Genomic DNA, 22,541 nt, shown 5'->3' on the forward strand with positions numbered 1-22,541 from the left:
GGACTTATGCCCATTTTGCAGAAGCATGGCAGACCTCCAAAAACGTTTGGTGAAACCAATGGGGAATGGGGAAAGCATCAATCAGCCCTACACCCTGATTCTCTGCTGACTCTGCCCAAGAGCCTCTGTACTCACTAGCCCCTGCTTGGCTCCCAGTCCCCACACCTCCCAGGTCTAGGGCAAGCCCTGGGCCATGCGCACCTGGGCTTCCTCAGACCCATGACAAAGGCCTCCAGGACCTTGAGGACCTCGTTGGGGTGGATAAGCTTGGGAGAAGGCGGGGCCTCCTCCTCTTCCTGCTCTCCGCCCACAGAGCTCTCCTCCTCCCCCTCCAGTAGAGACTCTGCCTCCTGCTCCTGCTCCAGATCCCACTCCGACATCAAGCTCTTCTCGAACCCTGACGTTGACATCAAGCTCATTCTCTCCAAAGCTGACATCAAGCTCGATCGCTCCAGGTTTGCTTGAGTCCAGGGGCTGATCTGGAGAAGGGTACATGGGACAAGTGGGTTGGGGATATACGAGCACCAATGTGTGAAGAGAAACAGGAAGAGCCGAAAATGGAGCACAGTTTACGGAAAGTTACAAAAGACATTTCCACAAGGACAGAAACAGGAGAAAGATGGAAAAAGAGAGGGGATGGACAGGTAGCGGCATGGGGGTGCCTTCAAAACAATGACAATGTTCTGTTTCTAAATCTGGGTCCACAGGTGTTCATTGTATTGATATGCATAAAGCTGACATGTTATAAAAAATTCATTTTGAATCATAACACAAAGTCAATTGTTTACATTTTTAAATTTAAGAATCCTGTCTCACAGTTCATTCAATCTACATCTTATAGGCAAATTAATGTTATCATGCTAGTTATGGACCCTTCCAAAGATACAATATGTATATATAAGCAAATAGATATGTAAATACATACATAAAATACTTTTCCTTCCCATTTTTACATAAATGATACTACTTGATACATGTTGTTTTATAAATTGCAACTTTTGGCTTACATTTTTGCATAGACATATAAAGAATCTCCTTGTTCTTTGTTTTCATTTTTTTTTTAATTTACACAGTATCCCATTGTATAGGTGCAAATATATTATTAAATAAACTCCTCAGTGACAGACATGGAGGTTGTTTCCAGTTTTCTGTTGCCTCAAACAATACATTGCAATGAATAAATAATAATTATTTATTATTTATTAATAATAATATAATAAACACATCATTTCAACTGTATTGAGAAATATCTATAGAATAAAATTCTAGAAGAATCTTTGCAAAGTGTATAGAGTTTTGTAATTAATACTGTCAAATCGTCCTTACTTGCAGGTGACAATTTGCACTCCTACCAACAACTTATAATGTGCCCATTTCCAACACATCAGTCATCACTGTTACCAAATGTCCAGATTTTTTGTCCACTTTACCAATTCTTTTTGGAGACCTAGCAGGTCACTCACACTCAAATTTTTTAATTCATTATTTTTTCTTTTTTGTGGTACTGGGGATCAAACTCAGGGCCTCATGCATGTTAGGCAAGTACTCTACCACTTAATCAAAAATTTCAATTTTTGTATTAAAAATTCATATTTTTTAACATGATGACTTCTTCAGAATAGTTGATATTTGGTTCTCTTACTGAAATCAGTTACAACAGAGATGTGTATAGCATTACAAATGATCCTTGCTTTTCAGGAAAGTGTTAATGGTTTGTGGTGGCTCTGATCTTATAGTGGTTGAGGCCAGGCTTTGCAGGAAGGCCCAGGGACAGATCCTGTGGACCTCAATATGGGAAGAGCATCTCTCCCCCAGTCACTCTTCCCTTTGCAAATAAAATAATAATAAGGAAAATGACATTGGCTATTCCTGGCATAACCCCCCCAGATTGCCCCAGAAGTATTATTCAAACACAGCAACGCCCTTTGTGGGCTTCCAGGAGAACTGAAAAGCCCTTTCAGTTGCACCTCACCTTACCTGGCTGGCGGATAAATGATGGGCTCGGTATTCTAGGAAGAACTTCACCAGTTTGTACAAGTCATCCTCGCTTTCAATTCCAAGGGCCTGGGGGAGGGGCAGATAGGTTACTGCTCAGACACCATCAAAGAGATCACAGGCTTGGGAGGCTGACTCGCAGCTCCTCAGAGGAGACGCTGCTGCTCCACTGAGCATCCCTGGAGCCTGCTGTGGCCCAGAGTAGAGGACACTGGTCCAACACTGAGAAGCTACTATGAATTCGAGGACATCAGAATGGAGAAACAAAGCTCAGAGTGAGGCATGGCTCCACATCTGGTAAGTGCAAGAGAGCTAAGGGGGCACCAAACACATACCTGAGTTTGTGGGTGTCGGGGAGAACCTAGGACTTGAGAGCCTGGCCATGAAAGTGAAACTAGCAGAAGAAGGACAGGGATGTGAAACATCTAAATGGTGCTGAGGACAGTTTCACAGAGAGCAAGTGAAGGGAAGGTTATGACAGTGAGCCAGGGAAGCCCCCATGAGACCTTCATCTAGTCTCAGGGCTGAGGCAATACTGGACAGAGGGGCTATCTTAGAATGAGGCAGGCTTCACCCCCTGGTACCCCAATGTCCTCACGGCCCAGTGGGACTCACTGAGAAGATGGCGTCCAACCTCAGCAGATAGCATTCGTTCTTCTCCAGGGGAAGAAGAAGGCTCAACAGCTTGCTCTCTATGAGGAAGCCCTGAGGAGGAGGAGGAAGGCATCACCAGTTAGAGACAGGCTTCAGGAATGAGGCACAGGGTCTGCAGCCACCTTCTGTCTAACTCTCTAAGGACAACTCCACAGAATGGAAGCCACATGACTGGGACTCTGGGCAGCAAGGTCCCCAGATGAAGGCCATCTAGGAATGCCTAAGAGCCATTCCCAGGGAGCAAGGCCAAGAATAAAGCCAGTCTTCATCATGGTTATAGACTGCCCTCCACCTCAGAAACGTGCTTATTCACCTTGCCCCCAAGCCACCGGGAAAACACCTGAGTCTCCACAGCAGTCTAAACCTGACCGTCATAGGCACCCACTTCACTCATATTTCTCAAATAGCTACAGAACCCAGCAGTAGACCTCCATTGAGCAGATGAGGGCATGGAGGAAGGTGGATGGGCCCTGTCAGAACACAGAGCCTATGAAGTGGATCAGGGAGAGGATGAGACTAGCAGCTGCTGGGAGCCGAGACACATAGTGGAAGGTGTCAAGCCTGTGTATAGAGAGGGAGGACTTGCCAGCCACCTCCTTCAGCAGAAGCCACCTCAATGGCCCTGCACCAAGGAAAACTGCCTGAGCCATCCCAAGTGAACTGAGGGTGCCATCCATCCTTCACCCACCTCAGAATTGAAACCTAATATTGAGAATGTTTGGTCACAAACTGATTTCCAGATGAACCATGCAATCACCCAGAATAACTGCAAACTGAACCCCCAGATGAAGGCCACAGGTAGTGCAGCCACAGCACCTGGGAGGTGGGTTCATGGAGGTGAGACTGATGCTCAAGGCAAGCACTGATTTCAGTTAGCAAGAGCTCCTAGCTCACCTGGACTACACCTTGCTGGGCCAGCTCAGAAGCACAGGCTCTCTGCTAACTGGTCCCCAAGTCCAGAGCCAACCCCACCTCCACTCCTCAGGCCCACTCTAAGGGCATGGCCAGGGGAGGGCAGCCACTCCTGACCCCAGGCTGCATGGAGCCCAGTAGGACTTGGAAGCAGTCCTAGCTGACCTCACCGACTCATCACACAGGAGCATCAGGATCTTTCTGGTAGTTTTTGCTGAAATTTGCTTGGGCAGATCCAGGTAAGAGGATTCTGAGGCGCCCTCTTCTAAGCCCTCCTCATCTGCAGATGGGTCATGGAGAGAGGAAAAGAAAAATGAGATAAGTTCTTGGCCTTGATGACTTTTAAAAACAGTTGGGAAGCTTTTCTGGAGAAAATGTATCTCTTGAAGCCCCTCTGGGCTAAAGAAAGCCTACAATGTGGGGCCAAGGGCTTGGGGACTGGAGACCATCTGGAAAACTCAGTCTCACTTCCCCAACTGCATCTACCCAGAGGCCTCATGCTCAAAATCCAGCCCTGAGCCAGGAAGTGGGAGCGAGAGCATGAGCCTATTGATTCTCATTGAGGAGACGAACCAAAGCATGCTACTTGGTTTCTAAACCTGCAAAGATTAGAAGCAGCCGACTAAAGGACGGGGGAAATATTGTCAGCAAGAACTGATGGCTGAGAGCAAGAGCCAGAATTTTAATTAAAATTTTAAATATTTTATCCCATGCATTCCTTATCAGTAAGTGGGAATAAAAATAATTTTGTTACCCAGGTTTTAATGGTCATTCAAAAGGGAAGATAATATCTGTCTTTGAAGAGTCCAAGATATCAAATCACTGATGGAAAAGCAAAATGTATGGTGTCACCTCTGTGCAGCAATAATCTAAATAATTATACAGACATTTTTCCCTTTGATCCTGCAATCCTTCTTCTAGGGAACCATCCCAAGAATTCACTAGCAAAAACATGAAAAGATGAATCTATTTATTGTAGCAATGTCTATAATCATAAACAAAAACAGAAATATCTTGATGATGATCAACAGAGAGCTATTTGAATAAATTACGGCACAGACACAGAGTGCCACGTGAGAAGGAAGTAACAAATACTTCTTTTACTACAATAGACTGGTCCCCAGGAACACCATAGGTAAAAAGAGCAAAGTGGAAGAAAGTATATGCTTTCACTTTCCTAGAAAAACTTGTTGACATGAATAAATAAACACATACATTTGTTTATAATTTTTAAAAACAATGGAAGGATAAACCATCAATTTTTAATAGATATCTATAGGAGAGGGATGAAATATGATGGAGAGAATGGAAGTTAGACTTCTTGGAATATATCTTGTTTTCTACAACAGATTTTGTGAAAACATGTAAATATTTTACAGAATTATATACTAAATTATTTTTTAAATCCCTAATAATCAAACATAAAGCAAAATAAGAAACCTGAGTATCCAATGGGTGAAATAAACCAAGTAGAAACTATTACAAGTGACCTTAAAATGCAATAATCTATCTGTACATCCTAGTGAGATATATTTTAAGAACTAAAAGAGCTACAAAAAAATTTGAACTATTTTGCTAACCATTTGTTCTTTGTCGGGTGATATTTTCTGAAAAAGTTGTGGTGTTGTGGGGAAAGCAGATGAGAAATTATTTTAGAGTCAGTACCAAGTTTTTCAAATTGGGAAAAAGGAAATACACTTTGATAAGGTTAAGTAAAACTCCTGGCATCTTCTTAATTGGGAAATATTAGGATGAATTTGATTTATTTGATTATTAAAAAGAAATCCTATGTACCCTTGGACCACTTCCTATTGGAAAGGAATGGGCGTTCATGGAGAAATGGCCGATTCCAGGAAAAGTAAAATATGCCTGGAACGCTTGTTCATTCTGGACAGCCAGGAAGCTCCTACCACTGGGGCTGTGTCAGAAGGACCCAGAAGCCAGCACAAAGAGATTCACACGGTGGGACAATCTAAGCATCAGCAAGGATATTAACTATAGAAAACTCAAATACCTCAAATCTGTTTCAATCCGTGCATTCAGAATGATATTTTAAACAAAAACCTCAAAAAGAAAACCTCACTGACATTTGGGAGGTGCTAGAAACCCAATCCATTATTCTGAAAGCTGACAAATAAAGAAAAAGACAGGGCTGGGGATATAGCTCCGTGGTAGAGCACTTGCCTAGCATGTGTGAGGCCCTGGGTTCAATCCCCAGTACTACCAAAAATAAAAATAAAATAAAAAATAGGCATCTACTCTGCTTTTCCTACACAAACTACATCTCAGGATAGCAAATAGCTGATGAGAGGAAGATGCTCTTTTCAGAAATGTTCTAGCTAATAAACGAAGACATAAAATGTCACTATTTGCAACTCCACTGCCATTAATGGCTCTTAAACAAAGATTCTTAGGGGTCACTGATATCACAAGAAGAGAGACGAACACATTAGTTTGTTCTGATGGAGGTACACAACAGTGCACTTGGCAAAAATAAACTGAACCTGCATCTGATCAAACTTCTAGGTCTAACCACCAGTGTAGACTCAATGAAATGAGAGGTGACTCGAAAGCTGTCAACCAGTCATACTCTACACCTCCAAGAGGTCAGTTTTCTTATCCACAAAATGGATGGACTGACCAGTGTCCTCAAAGGGTCCCTTCACACTAAGGCTACGTGGCTCTGCTTAGTCACCTGCTTGCTTCAGCACCTCTTCTACTATTTGCGTGGCGGTCTTCTGCTGCTGCTGGGAAATAGGCCCCACATTCTTCAGGAACCAGAAATCAGGTGCCGTCCAGGGGAGCCCTAGATGCTGGATATGGATGATCCTGTCCACATCGAAGGCTCTGTCAATTAGCCCCTTCGCCTCCTCTTCATTCATCAGCCAAATCTCTCGAAACTTCTCATCATCAATAATAGCAAAGTGTCTGTGAAGGAGAGTCACTAAGCATGACCAGATGGCCTCATGGCCTGGCCAGGATCCCTCGGGTGGCAGCAGGGCAAGAACATGAAGAAGAGCCATGGTAAATCCTGGGCCTGGCCCAATCCCCGGGCATCCATCCCCACCTGCAGGGAAATGGAAGCCATCCCAACGAGAAACACAATAAGGTGATGCATGAGGGGCCAGAAGAACATAGCACAAAAGGTTCTTCAGTGTCCCGAGCACCAAAAAAGCTGGTGACATCAAGTCTTATGAAATCACTACCACCATGCCACTTCCAACTCTTCCTCCCTCCCTGTCACCTCTATCCTAATACAGATGCCTTAGGATCCAAGTCCCTAAAGTACCTCATGGCTCTCTGGAGCTCCTTGAACTGCAGCACGAGACGCTTGTATTCTGAGGTCAGAGAATGGTTCTCTTCCTGGAACTGCTTTACCTGCTTGGCATATTTTGATCTCAGGTTGTTGAGTACATCATGCAGGCTGGTTGGAGGAATAAAAATTAACCCACAGTTAATAGAGTGTAAAGTTGTTCTCTCATCCACATGACTTAGCTCCACAAAAAACCCCGGGTCAGACTGACTGAAGGGCGGAAAACAGATTCCAAACCCAGCTCCTGCTGTGACCAAGGAAAAGAAGGCAACAGGAGTCAACAGGATTGTCCAGAACTGAACACCTTTAAAACAATCCAGAAGCCCAGGCCCACCAAGAGGCAGCCTCCAGCTTCGTCACCTAGGCCCACCTCACGCATTTACATATCTAGCTCAGCTACGTTAGGGTCATGATTTGGATGTTCATTTCAATTCTGAAACCAAGAAAAAACTAAAACCCCACGTCACCAGCCTGTGATGTACAAATCCTCCCAACTCGAAGAGCTGATATTATTAACAATTCATTCATTCATTCACTCATTCACTAACTCATCCATTCATTCATCCAACATGAAATGCCTCTTTTGAGCCAAGGATATGTTTGAATTCCAAGAGGAATACAAAGATATGTTTGAAAACAAGGCATTATCAGCCAAGAACAAAGATAAGCATTAAACCACAGTAAAGAGTGAAAAGGGCTAAGGGACAGTTTACACAGGGCAGTTTGCCAGGGGAGCCCAGACACAAGGCTTACAGAAAGGGGAGAGGACCAAGGCTCCAGACCAGCAAGAGACAGCTGTGACCTGGCCAGTGGCACGGTGAACCCAGGAGTGCCACTGCTCCTCTTAACCTCTCTTGCCACCACGTCCTGTCCCTTCACTATTTCACTTCTTTAGGAAGGTTTCCCAACTTGTCACTACACTGATTTGTGTCTCTCTCTGCTGTCCCCCTAGCTAGTCTGGGGCATCAAGTGCAATTGTTCCACAAATATTGTTCCCTAACTACTCTTGTTTCACAGATAATCAGGTTTAAGATGCCAGCTCACTTTTTCAGTATCATTTTCTGTTACAAGTAACTATCAAAAGGTCAACTGTTGTTTCTCTACATACCCAACATTTGTCCAAAATGTAAAAACAACCTACTAGTAGAAGAATTGTAAATAATACTAAGCTATTTGGACCTTGGGGGCAAATCCTCAAAATTGTTTCCTTCTTTATTTATTTATTTATTTATTTATTTATTTTTTTTTTTGAACATGACAAAACTCTTACTTTATTTTTTTTTGTATTTCTTTCCATATCATTCTTTTTTTTTTATTTTATTGTAAACAAATGGGATACATGTTGTTTCTCTGTTTGTACATGGCATAAAGGCATACCATTTGTGTAATCATAAATTTACATACAGTAATGTTGTTTGATTCATTCTGTTATTTTTCCCTTCCCCCCACCCCTGCCACCCCTCTTTTCCTTCTATACAGAGCTTCCTTCCTTCATACTTGCCCCCCTCCCTAACCCTAACTCTAACCCTAACACTAACCCTTCCCTCCCCCCATTATGTGTCATCATCCACTTATTAGCGATATCATTCTTCCTTTGGCTTTTTGAGATTGGCTTATCTCACTTAGCATGATATTCTCCAATTTCATCCATTTGCCTGCAAATGCCATCATTTTATCATTCTTTATGGCTGAGTAATATTCCATTGTATATATATACACCACAGTTTTTTTTTATCCACTCATCAATTGAAGGGCATCTAGGTTGGTTCCACAGACTGGCTATTGTGAATTGAGCAGCTATGAACATTGATGTGGCTGTATCTCTGTAGTATGCTGATTTTAAGTCCTTTGGGTATAGGCCAAGGAGTGGGATAGCTGGGTCAAATGGAGGGTCCATTCCAAGTTTTCTAAGGAATCTCCACACTGCTTTCCAGAGTGGCTGCACTAATTTGCAGTCCCACCAGCAATGTATGAGTGTACCTTTCTCCCCACATCCTCGCCAACACCTGTTGTTGCTTGTATTCTTGATAATCGCCATTCTAATTGGGGTGAGATGGAATCTTAGGGTGGTTTTGATTTCCATTTCTCTTATTACTAGAGATGGTGAACATTTTTCCATATGTTTGTTGATTGCTTGCAGATCTTCTTCTGTGAAGTGTCTATTCATTTCCTTAGCCCATTTGTTGACTGGATTATTTGAATTCTTAGAGTAGAGTTTTTTGAGTTCTTTATAGATTCTGGAGATTAGTGCTCTATCTGAAGTATGATTGGCAAAGATATTCTCCCACTCTGTAGGCTCTTTCTTCACATTGCTGATAGTTTCCTTTGCTGAGAGAAAACTTTTTAGTTTGAATCTATCCCAGTTATTGATTCTTGCTTTTATTTCTTGTGCTATGGGAGTCCTGTTAAGGAAGTCTGGTCCTAAGCCGACATGTTGAAGATCTGGACCTACTTTTTCTTCTATAATCTGCAGGGTCTCTGGTCTGATTCCGAGGTCCTTAATCCATTTTGAGTTTAGTTTCGTGCATGGTGAGAGATATGGGTTTAGTTTCATTCTGTTGCATATGGATTTCCAATTCTCCCAGCACCATTTGTTGAAGAGGCTATCTTTTCTCCATTGCATATTTTTGGCACCTTTGTCTAGTATGAGAAAATTGTATTTATTTGGGTTTGTGTCCGTGTCCTCTATTCTGTACCATTGATCTACCTTTCTATTTTGGTACCAATACCATGCTGTTTTTGTTACTATTGCTTTGTAGTAGAGTTGAAGATCTGGTATTGCAATACCCCCTGTTTCACTCTTCCTGCTAAGGATTGCTTTAGCTATTCTTGGTTTCTTATTCTTCCAGATGAATTTCATAATTGCTTGCTCTATTTCTGTAAGGTACGTCATTGGGATTTTAATTGGAATTGCATTGAATTTGTATAGCACTTTAGGTAGTATGGCCATTTTGACAATATTAATTCTTCCTATCCAAGAACATGGAAGATCTTTCCATCTTCTAAGGTGTTCTTTAATTTCTTTCTTTAGTGTTGTATAGTTCTCATTGTAGAGGTCTTTCACCTCTTTTGTGAGATTGATTCCCAAGTATTTTATTTTTTTTTGATGCTATTGTGAATGGGATAGTTTTCCTAATTTCTCTTTCTGAAGATTCATCACTTATGTATAAAAATGCATTGGATTTATGAGCATTGATCTTGTAACCTGCTACTTCACTGAATTCACTTATGAGTTCTAAGATGTTTCCTTCTTTAAACAAAATATATTATGTTATCTGATCCTCTAAGCTCAGTACAATGCTCCAGAACTAAGAAGACAATTCCTATTGGAAGAAAGGCAGGAGAGATGGAAAGAAGAACAGGGAAGAAGGGTGGGAACAGGCAGGATGGGCAAGAAATTACAAGCAATTGGTACCTTTCAGAGAACCACAGTATCTGCACAAAAGCAGCTGGCACAGTGACATTAACAGTCAAGTTGGTAGTAACAGTAACAGAAGATAAGAAGCAAACTATTTGTCCATTGGTGGACACTGGTTAAATAAATCACAGTCCATCTATGCAGTGGAGTGCTAAGCCACTTAAGAAATGACGTGAAAGCTCTCTATGAACAGGACGGGAAAGGCCTTCCAGATACAGAGCTGTGCTTCTAGAATGCCATCTCTTGTGTGAAGGCACAGGAGGAATGAGAATATTTACTTGTGGGGTATACACACACAAAGAAAATCTGGAAGAAAAAATGAGTAATTGCTCCAAAAGGGGAGGGAAGAGCAAGCCAAATGAGGTTGGGGGAAGACCTTTCGCTGGATACTCTGCTTGGGAGGAAAGGAGAACCACTTGAATACATTATCTTTTCAAAAAAAATTTTTTTTTGGAAAAAGTTGGTTATATTTTTAGTGGGTTTCTACCCCTTTAGGAGAGAAAAGTTCATACCCACCCCTAGTCTCAGCATGGAAGGACCCAAAGAAAGAGGCTCTGTGTGCCAACTGAAGGATATGGAAAATAACATGCCAAAAGAAAAGGGGAATGACAGCCCCCAGGGAGAAAAGGAGGACTGTGTGATCCCAGAGGGGAGGAGGGGAAGGCCGACAAAGGGTCCTGGGGGCAGAAGGCAAAAGCGGGCTCTGGGCTCTGGACTTTCATCCCAGTAACAATGAGGGTCAAGTTTTTACAAGTGTTTTCCTGATTCAGACCTTGAACCTGCACAAGTTTCCTGACTACCCAACCAGCGCATCCTCAGTCTCCAAAGACTAAGTCACACTAAGCATTCTGCTATGATTAACTCCCATTAAAAACTATAAAGAACAGACCCCCCTTGTAACCAGTTGCCATCTTTTCCCCTAAAATTGTGCCATTCCACTGCCGTTTAATAAAGACAGCTTGCTGATCGGCTGATGTCTGCTCCCACTTCAGTTCATTTTGCTTACACCAACTTACCGATTGATCTTCCTCTTCTGCTGGGACTTAATAACTGTGCTTTCTTCATCTCTCTTCTTCAATACCTGGAAGTTGTATTCTAACTTTTCTTGGTTTAGCTGATAGGTTGCTTTCATCTGCTGAAGCTGTTGCTCAAGAATCTAAAGTTAAAAAGATTTAAAAAATTAAAAATTAAAAAAATACCTAATGGGCCCTGTTGTAATTTGCTGTGCTTGAGGACCTCAATCATTTGTTCAAGTCATGCCGGAGGAAACTTAGTGACAAGTGCCTCAACCTGGATTCTTAGAATTTCTATCAGCGGCAAACTAAAAGCCAATTTGATAAAATACAACTCACTCACCTATAAGCTAAAACCTGCATACCCAAAGTCAAAGAAAGAACATGTTGGGGGACTTTCAAATCCAACTAGCCCTGTTACTTTGCACCAGATCTTTCAGAGATATGAGCAACCCCGTTGAAAACATTATAACAAAGAATGTTGTCACAAAAATTTGGAACTTCCTGGCTTTGATCATGCAGAAAGGTAGTATGAGTGTTAAGCAACTTCATGAGACTTAAAAGGAGGACAGCCCTCCTACTCTGGATTTCCATTAACTGTATTCATTCATTCAATGAATATTTATTGAGTGCCTGATATATGCCAGACATTATTCTAAGGGCTTCTGGGAAAATACTGGTGAAAAGGCATTGTCCTGCCCGTCCAGGGCAGAGACAGATAAGAAGACAGAGATGAGCGCTGGGTGTTATGGGACCAGGAGAAGGAGCGCTTTCCTTGGACTTGAGGAACCAAGATGGCATCCCTGGGGTCTCAGCATGTCTGCCTGGGGCCTTGAGAATGGGTAAGAGTACTCAGGTGACACGGAGGGAAGGAGTTCTGGAGGAGGAAATGGCATACACAAAGCAAGGGACAAAGGCACAAAGAGGCACGGTGGCGAAACCATAAGCATTTAGGATGCAAAGCACAAGGCCAGGAATGTTCAGAGAAGAGGCTGAGCAGCGGCACCTACATGCTGGGAATTTAATTTAGTGGAGCACCACTAAAGATGTTTAGTGGGTTGGGGGTGGCGATGGGTCCTGGCCCTGTAGAAAGATCACTCTGACAGTTTGGTAAGAGGCAAGGCTGGAGGCAGGGCAGATAGAGTCAGGCTGGCTTGCTCCTGCCGCCTGAGAGGGTGGCAGGAATGGGGAGGGCAATGAAGCACAATCCCATCTCAATAAAACAGCCACAGGCCGAGCTCTTGCCTCCCTCCTTTCTGTCTCCCTCCACCAGCTACAGACTTGCCAAGGGATCCACTGAGGGGGTGATTCCAAGAAGCTATCTCAAGCCCCCTCTGGGTCAGCCTCCAGGAGGGTAACTGGCCAGGAGGTGACATAGAGAGGAAGAAAAACAGTGACACTTCCCCAGCTCAGGAGGCGCACCATTTCCCACCCTGTGTGGAATCTGTGATCCCTTTAACTGGGGATCAAGCATATTCTTAACCACTGCAGAGATTTTTCAATCTCTGTGATATAGTTGAACACCTTCAAAATAGAAGCCCAGAATCCCTATTCTTTAACGGGTGGTAAATGACAAGCCATATTGGTCCCTGAGACAATAACTATCTCAATTTCTCTGCTTGCTTAGTCTACTTTTTACTTACTTTTTCTGATTATTTACATATATATGTATATATGTATTTATATATGTATATATGTACAATACATATATATTTGTATTGCTTTGTAAAAACTTTTCCTGATTGCAAAAGCAAAATTTGCTCATTGTTGAAAATTTGGAAAGTACAGCAAATGAAAAAGGAGAAGCCAGAAGAAAAGAGAGAAGAAAAACTACCTGTAACTCCACCACCCAAAGGCAACTCTGTTAACATATAGCAGGCTTCCCTTCAGTATTCTTAACATAGTTGCAATCAAACTATGCCAGAACTCTATACCCTGCTTTTCTTCCTTAACATTGTCACATAAGGATATTCTGTATTAGTAAAGTTTTTCACTATCATTTTAATGGTGCATAATACGTTCAGATATTTATGTTTATCTTATATCATAATATTTTACCATTTCCTCACAGATGTATGATTACATTGTTTCAATATTTTTCACTATTATATAATAATGCTAGTATAAACTACACATGAAACTTTAGGGTTATTTTGCTTATTTCATTAAGGTGGCTTCTTAGAAGTGAAAAAAACTAGGTCAAAAGTTCTCAACAAATTGTTTTCAAAGAGCAAGAAATGGCTTACAGTCCCACTGACCAACGGTGCAAGTCCCACCTCAGCACGCCTGGTCAGCACTGAACACTGCAGGGCAGGTCGTAGAGTGCTAAGTGCTGAATGGCCTGGGTAGGGTGCTCGGGGTGGGGCAGGGAGCTGCCAGGAGCCTCACCTGACCCTCCCTGAGCATGACAAATATTTAATGTTGACATTGCTGGCACGTACAAGAGCCTAAAGGGCCTATGGAAGATGCCAACAGCACAGCTTCAGTTCAAGTACGATGACTGGGTCCTGCCCCCTTCTAGGGATGGTCCTGAGTGTCTCCTAGGAAAAGGGATTCAGCAGTTCTTCCAGAAAAGCTGCAATGATTTATGTCCCCAATCTTCTATAGGAACGAGTCATGCGGCTTCAAATATGAGCAGCCCAGCTCCTAACCCAGTGCATCAGGAATCATCACAAACCAAACATGCATGGGACAGATGTAAGAGAGGCCAGCTGTTTGTGTGGTGGCACAGCATGAAAGTCCAGTAGAAAAGCTCCATATTGGATGGTGACAATCTGAGAAAGCATGGACACTCACAGAAAGGAGTGTCTCCAGAGTGCTCTGGATTGGGGATGGCAGCCAATGGCTGATCCAGTCTTCCCTGAGGCCCAGAGTGCCTGAGTACTCTAGCAGTATCCAGGGACCCTCCTTCTTACAGTTTCAAAGTTAGTCCCTATCACTAGGAGAGCATCTCCCCAAAATCTACTAGGCCATAGAACTATTTTTATATTTATAACACAACAAGAGTGTGAGGGCTTTAAATAAAAGTTCTCACATGAACTCTCATGAATGTCAGTTTTAAAGGCAGATCATGACACAATATGCAAATGGACTATGCATTTTTTCCTATATATTTTATTTTTTAAATAGCTTTTATTTTTTAAAAGTTAATGTGAGCATTACTGGAAAAATAAAAACATAAGCAAAGAACAAACTCATCCAGTCATAAGCAGCTTAGTTGAATGTGTCCCTCCAGGCCATGAGAAAGCATACAGAACATCCCTTTTTGTGTGATTGAGATTGTAGCGTGTATTCTGCTTTTCCGCACATCATGAATATTCCCCAACTCAAAATCCCAAAGCTACATAAGTATTTTTGATAACCAAGAGTACACTACACCAACTCAATCTTAGAAAACATTGTAATCCTGTCTTTCTTATTTCACTGAAGACAGAAATAGCAACAGGCCTCCAGATAGACAGGTTGGCAGAGTTACAACTGAAATAATGCATTCCCTTAATGCTCAGTTTAAAATGAGACAAAGCAACAGAATGCACCAAGCATGTTTCTAAGATGGTTCATTACCAAATTTCTACTACTAAAATATTAGCAAGAAAGCATGTTCCCGGTGAGTTAAAGTATTCCATAGTATAGCCCGAAGATGCACACGCATCAACAGCTCATGTCAATCATAAATCCTGAGCACTGGCTCCCTTGTCTCCCTGCGTGCTTCCCTCTGCCCTCCGCTCAGCCTAATGAACACGTCCCACACACTGCCCAGAGGTCAACAATTTCATGGCCAAGATGCAACTTTTCTATCAACTATAACAAAAAGATGTTTACAAATCGGTTAACTCACTAGCTCTGCTTTTTGATACACTGTCATTTCAGGACATCTAGAAAGCTTAGATGAGCTTTGTGCAAAATAAACACAAGAACTTTACCAAAACTGCACAGGTAGATCTATGGTCATAATCCAAAGCTTTCTTCCAGATATGGAGATACTGGCAAAGAGCACCTCCCCTCACCCCACACCTTCTCCCTGTTCACCATTCCAGTGACTCAGTTCAGGATACCCCTAGCTCCAAGCAGTGGACTAACAGAAGTCATTCCCAGAACACAGCTCTTCCTAAAAACCAACAAAAAGATATTGAGGTAGGGATTCGTTCACTACTTCTAACAAACTTTGGGCATTACCCTATAATACCCTGCAATATTAAGTAAAATGCACATATAACAAAGGCTAGACAATCTGAATTAATCTCAGGGGCACAGAGTACTCTCTGCAAGCTTTTTCCTTCCCCCCACCACCCAGTGAACCTTCAACATACTCTCCAAGACATCAACTTCAGTAGTTCCATTCCCCTAAGTGGCGACCATTCCTAAGCAGTAATGAAAAATACTTAAAGGACATTACATCAGCCCGCTACCTTTACCATGTGTTGTGCACTTTTGAACATCTAGAAAGACAAGATATTTCCAACAAGGATTTGGGTTTCCAACCATACGTACTGTGGCACTGAATAAACTGCACACACTTAACAAAGGCTAGACATTGAAGCAAAAAACAAAAAACAAAACAAAAAACAAAAAACCAACCACTTTTTTAATGGCTAGAATGTCAAAGTATCTTCCAAACAAGAACATTCTGGCCTAGAACCCTTCCTTTTCTTATCTCTTATCAGCCCAGAGGTCAGATATATGCACCTGTAATGCTTAGAGATGACTGCAACAATTTCACTTCCTATGTCATTTTTTTTTAAGAGAAATGTCAATTTTATTAAAATTACAGATTCATAAGAACATCTAAAAACACATGGTATCAGTAAAAGCTGTGCCATTTCAAAAGGTTGCTATTGCTTCTCTGTCCTCAAGTAACTCCCATTGCGCTGTACATCATTACATAACCCATTTCCATTTCCCATCGAAAATAAAATGAGGCATGGGGTGGGCAATGTTCCAATGTTAGGCACTTCCTTGACTTCATTCATCTTCGTGGATAGAGAAGGATCTCGGTACAGGAATATAACGACAATTACCCGCATTTGAAATGGCTCTGGTAGTACATTTGGTAAAATGGAGAACCCAATGTTTTGCCCTGACTTGGATGGATGAATAAAACTGCAGGCCATGATTTGGGTTTGCCTCGATGAAGAGTACATGTGATAGGCATGATTCCTTGTCTTGGTGATGTTTTCGAGATAAATGTTAGTGATGTCCTAAAAATAATCTTCCCTTTTGCAATCCGAGTTTGGATGCCACAGTCACTTGTAGGGTATAAAAACATGTAAACATCCTCCTCCACGTTGGTTACAGGACATCCATATCCCAGAAACGCTTCATCAGGAAGCAAATACCAATCGCCAATTGTCAGTGCTTTAAGGTTGACTTGCAGCCATGTGAGACTACAGTAGACCTTTACGCCTGTGGGTGCACTGTATCCAAACAAAGTCACGGCAGCAAAAAGAACTAAAGCTAGCTTCCCGGAAGCCTTCATGACGCCAGACCAGAGGCAAGAGCCTGAGGACACAGAAAGGAGGTCCCTATGTCATTTTAAGAACAGTCTCTCCTGTGAATTTTGACACCCGGTGTACTCAGTGTGTTAGTTTACTAACTCTGCTTTTGTCATACACTGGCAACTCTTCAACATCTAGCTAGACTAGATGTCAATTAGGACTCATTTGTCTTTATGTACACTATTTACACTGCAGAGTAAAATAAAACTCACAGACCTTCGGGACAATGGTCAATCTTGCTTCACAGGAAACACATTGGTATAAAGCCCTTTGCATTTTCTTTTCCTTCTTCCTCCATGAACCAGCACAGATACAATACGCATAGCTCAGAGAAGTGTTTTGATGGTTCCGTTTCCAAAAGACAGTTACTTCATTATGAATGTTAACAAAAAGATACCTACAAAATGTTTTTATTTACTACCTCTACTTTAAACATACTTTCTGCACTTATAAACATCTAGAGAGACTAGAAGTTTCAAATAAGGTCTTGTTTGTTCACTACATCCACGGTAGTGTTGAATAAACTGCACACAGGTAACAATGGTCATATCTAAAAGTGTCTTCTAAGTAGGATCGTTCTGCCCTAGAATCCTTCATTTCTTCCACTTCTTTCTCCTGTCACATAGGATACAAGCACATGTGTCACTCAGAGGTGATATTACAATTTCACTTCCAAAAGTCCTTTTCAGAAGACTTTCTATGAATTTTAACAACAGTGTACAAAATGTGTTAGTTTACTAACTCTACTTTTGTCATTCATTGGCAACCTCTTCAATATCTAGAAACTAGACATTATGAAAGGAAAAAAACTCACTAGAAACTAGATATTATGAGAGGAAAAAAATCACTAGAAATTAGATATTATGAAAGGAAAAAAATCACAGGTATCACTTTTTTGTCAACCTTGTGAAAACTCTGGATTAGATAAATTTGGTCATGTGTTTCCCCTGTGGTCTGAAAGAACTTAACTCTGTGCTAATTATTTTAGCAAAAAAAGAGGGGGGGGACCTGTCACCTGCTTGTTTGAATTTCATCTCTTTGCTTGTACACATGTTTAAATATTTATCAGCCATTTCTTTCCGCCTGTGGACACCTTTGCTCCTGCTCTTGCTAAAGAGCTTTCTGAGGGGGCGTGCACAGGCTCAACCTCTCACCAAAGCTCCATACCCTGCAACCTTGTACTGGCTTCACATCGCTGATACCACTTAAGAGTTAATACCATGTGGTCAAGCTAATAACAGCCATGTCCCTCAGGACACAGTATATAGAGTTATACCTTAAGCTCATAATAATTTCAGTACCAGTGACTCTCTTTTTAATTACCACAGGCTTGAGTCTTGGCATTTAGTCATCTGGATTATTACACATTGAATACAGCTTGTATGATATTTCAAGATATTTTACAAAGTTGTACTTAAGTTCCCAAGACTAATAGCCAAACATGAGGTTAGGCTTTTTGTGAAAAATTTATAGAGATGACAAACTAACCTGCCACAGAACTGCCTTCATGGGAAAGAGATCACAGACATTGCTCACACCTTCCCTGTTTCACCTGGGGCAGTGGCTCTGGGGCAGTACCATCTCCTGCCCACAGCTCAGTAAAAGAGGCTGCCATGACCGCCCAGCAGGTCCATCTATACGTGTGAAACAGGCTTTCCTTCTGCCTTCTCAGCTGAATCCAAAGATCCCTCCCGACCCCACAAGGGGGACCCCAGGATCCCAACCTAAAACCACACAACTGGCCATTTCATCTCCAGCCTATATTCTTACTTTCTCCTTTCTGCACTATTGATGTAGCTTGCTTCCTTACTCAGTGGATGACAATTCCTTGAGGACAGAGACTTTATCTTGTTTATCTCTGAGCTTTGCATAATGTAAGTTAACAATATTTGTTCAATACATATGATTTTTTTTTTTTTTTGTGGTTAATATTCTGGTATTAAAGGGAACAGTTCCTAGGTGTGAACTGGGTCATTTTACAACTTTAAGTGAATATGCTAGAAACAAAAGCATTTGTTTTCTACATCAAGAACTAAACTAAGGGGGCTGGGGGTGTGACTCAGTGGTAGAGTGCTTGTCTAGCACATGTGAGGCACTGGGTTCGATCCTCAGCACCACATAAATAAATAAATGAATAAAGAAATAAATAAAAGTTATTGTGTCCATCTACAAATAAAAATATTTTAAAAAAAGAACTAAAGTAAGGCCAGGTACAGTGGCACACACCTGTAATCCCAACGGCTCCGGAGGTTGAGGCAGGAGGATTGCGAGTTCAAAGTCAACCTCAGCAACTTAGTGAGGCCCTAAACAACTCAGTGAGACCCTATCTCTGAATAAAATCTAAAAAAGGGCTGGGGATGTGGCTGGCTCAGTGGTTAAGCATCATCTCTGGGTTCAAACTAAACTAAGGGTTTCTAGCAGGATTCCTTGGGGCTGGTGGGAGAAGGTGGCAGAATCCCTCTCTGGGGCATCTTCCTAGGCTTCTCCTTGCTCCAGTCATTAAAGTAACGTGGCTTTACTTTTTTTTTTTTTTTTTTTTTTTAACTTCTTATACTTTGCCCATCAAACCAATCTATATATTAGATTTTTCCTGTTTTGTGGCTTATAAAAATTTTGTTTCCACATTTTAGAACTGAGAGAGTGCTATGAGTTAATTGAGAAGAGAAAATTTGACATTGAGCTACAGTCATCTTCTTAACAAAAATCAATGTCATTTAACTTGAATGTCCAAAGTACACCTGAGAGTTTCCACAGTAAAGTGCAATTTGCTAAAATATTCCATATGTGGGCACAGTGGCTCAGGCCTATAATCCTAGCAACTCGGGCGGCTGAGGCAGGAGGATCCCAAGTGCAAGGCCAGTCTGCACAACCTAGCAAGATCCTGCCACAAAATAAAAAATAAAAAGGACTGGGAATATAACTCAGAGGTAACATACTTCTGGGTTTGATCCCCAGTAATACAAAAATGTGTGTGTGTGTGTGTGTGTGTGTGTGTGTGTGTGTGTGTGTCCCCACATGTTGTGATATGGGTCACACCTAAGTTGATGATTTTTTTTTCCTATTTAAATGGAGGCACGTGTACTCTGGTTTTCCACCTAACACTGAGAAGACAGTGATGCTAAGGAGCAGCACCCTTCCCACTCTGAACTTCCCATCGGCCAGCCTGCTCCACAGACCCACTTCACCATCAGTCCAACTGGAGGGACAGCCATGGGAGCTAGGTGTCCCGGACTTTCCGCCTCAGTGTTCCTCCCCTCCCCTCCTGACCTCTCCTCATCCTCTCTACATGTCTCAGAATTATTGGCTTTGTTCAAATACTTGAACATTAGATTAAGAACATGAGGTTCTGTAGATCTACCTGATGAGGGCAACAGTATGTACTTTTGTCACATAAATTATCATAGAACCAAGATAAATTCAGAAAGCTTAATGGCCATTATTGGTAAAACATTATCACATACAGCCCAGTCGGGCTGCCCTCTTACAGACTTTACCCTTCTTTGTCAATAATTCTCCTTCCATGGCACTAACATGAGAAGAGTCTGGAAACATTCCCAAGACTGGCAAATATATCTGTAGTCTAATGGGGTTTTTAAAATCTAACGTCCTGATATGCAGTTATAGGAGGAGCGAGAACTGAACTCCTAGCAGAGGCCATGTGGAAAAACCAATGCATTCTTCAACACAGATACTGAAGTGACTAGACTGTGCTTGAAAATTGTAATGGTTAATCTGAACTGTCAACTTGATTGGAATAAGAGATGCCTAGGATTAAGAGGCTTCTGGATGTGTCAAGGAGGACGTGTTTAGGAATGACTGGGACGCAGAATAGGGAACTGAAGTGAAGACCCTCCCTAACTGTGGGAAGCACCATCCAATAGAAGTTTGGATGGAATAAAAGTTGGAAGAACAAGGAAGCAGCAGCAGATGCAAGCTTGATTCTTCTTGAACAGGTTCTTGATTGCGGCTTGCAATCGCCTAAGGACATCAGACTCTAGCTCCTTCACTCCTCCAAAGTGGACTCTACCAGTGATTTTCCAGGAAGTTTCCAGAAGCCTTTAGTCCCAGACTGGGGTAGCATAATTGATCCCCCTTTTTCTGAGTCTTCAGCATCTTGGACTGCGCAACTACTGGTTCCTCTAGCTCTCCAGCCTGCAGACAGCCATTGTGGGACTATCCAGTTTCTGGTTGTGTAAACCAATCTAATAAATCATGTGTGTGTGTGTGTGTGTGTGTGTGTGTGTGTGTGTGTGTGTAAATCATATATATTTTTTCAATCTCCTGTTGGTCCTGTTCCTCCCTTTTATAATCATATATATATATATATATATGTCATATATATCATATATACACATATCATATATATATATATATATATATAAATATATAATCTCCTGTTGGTTCTGTTCCTCTAGAGAGCCCTAATACAAATATTAAGATGCAATTACATCATATCTAAATATAATCAGAGATGCATTTTTTAAAATAGGTTTTGAAACATAGAATCCTAGGCTTAGAAAGTCTTCAGACACCAGAAAGTCTAATCTCCTTCAGCAGGAATTCTTCTTTAGCACTGAAGCACTTCTTTTGGCCTGAGAATACTTAATGAGATAAAGGACCCTGTCTTGTAGGACACCCTTTTCTACATTGGACAATTCTGTTAGAAGGTTCTTTCTGAGGTGAGTCAGAGTCTGCTTTACTGTAATTTCCAACATCAATCACAGGCTCTTTGGCATGATGGAAATGACTGAAATGGGCTTGAATTACCATGGACTAGCTATGAAGACTTGTCTCTGAGCCTCAGTTTCCCCATGTATGAAATGCTATTAGTGGTTTCTTCTTTTGCTTTATCATGAGGATTAGTGGTACTATAAATTAAGTGCCTTGAATGTGAGTGATACCATTAGACAGTTTTGGTGTCAGCAGCAATAGACCTAGCTTTGGCCTTCTACACAGCTAACTTGTCCCAGGCACTCTTTCCCTTTCCCAGGTTCAAATGCACAATTCTCAGTGATTCCTCACAAGCCATGTTTCCAGACCCTGGTAGCATTTTGGCAGTTCTCCCCTGGTTTCTTCTAGAAAATGTTCCTCTGGGCTGGGGGCTATAGCTCAGTGGTAGAGTACTGCATAGCAAGCACAAGGCCCTGAGTTTGATCCCCAGGCTTGGAAGGAAGGAAAGAAAGAAAGGAGGGAGGGAGAAGGAAATGTTCCTCTACATATATCCTGGCCATGAGCAACTTTGGACATGATCATTTAAAATAAAGCAGATAATTAATAAACATTTGGTGCTGAGCTGCCTCTGGAATGCCTGGAACGCCATGGGAAGTGGGTGAAGATGAGACACTCAGAGGCACTCAACATCTGTACCACCCCCCACACTGCTAGTGAGGAGCAGCCGCCACACCTGCACATCCTGCTCCAACTTGATCTTGATCATGTTGTACTCTTCACAGTCCCAGATCCGCTGCTTGTTCAGCTGCTTCTCATAGTCCTCCACTTTCTTAATGCGGTTGATGAGATACTCCAGCTGAAGGCACAGGGAGATGAGAGACAGTTAGGGACCCTCCCTGCCCCGACTCAAGCCTGCTGTGGCCTGACAAGCATGACACAGCGGATGGTTTGGAAGTCTCATGGCTGGGAAAGTCTGGTGGTTTTCCAAAGCCCCAAAGCCCCAAGGCTTTAAACCCCTAGATCTGGGATTGTAAAGCTTTATGAGACCCTTACTCCAGAAGCCCCAAGAG

At 42.0% G+C, this 22,541-nt stretch overlaps 1 protein-coding gene across 1 annotated transcript in view; it reads right to left on the reverse strand.

Moving 5' to 3' along the window:
- The window catches only part of DRC1 (dynein regulatory complex subunit 1), a 63,784-nt gene that overhangs the window by 2,632 nt on the left and 38,611 nt on the right, over positions 1-22,541 (reverse strand). Inside the window, exons 7-14 of the mRNA XM_079110125.1 lie at positions 22,205-22,327; positions 11,309-11,448; positions 6,851-6,985; positions 6,257-6,489; positions 3,732-3,841; positions 2,611-2,700; positions 1,978-2,064; positions 202-479 (exon numbers count right to left, since the gene is read on the reverse strand). Of these exons, the coding sequence (XP_078966251.1) occupies positions 202-479; positions 1,978-2,064; positions 2,611-2,700; positions 3,732-3,841; positions 6,257-6,489; positions 6,851-6,985; positions 11,309-11,448; positions 22,205-22,327 (1,196 nt within the window). The remainder of the gene's footprint in view (positions 1-201; positions 480-1,977; positions 2,065-2,610; positions 2,701-3,731; positions 3,842-6,256; positions 6,490-6,850; positions 6,986-11,308; positions 11,449-22,204; positions 22,328-22,541) is intronic.

This window comes from Sciurus vulgaris, assembly GCF_902686455.1.
Source record: "Sciurus vulgaris genome assembly, chromosome: 14".
Classification (NCBI taxonomy): domain Eukaryota; kingdom Metazoa; phylum Chordata; class Mammalia; order Rodentia; family Sciuridae; genus Sciurus; species Sciurus vulgaris.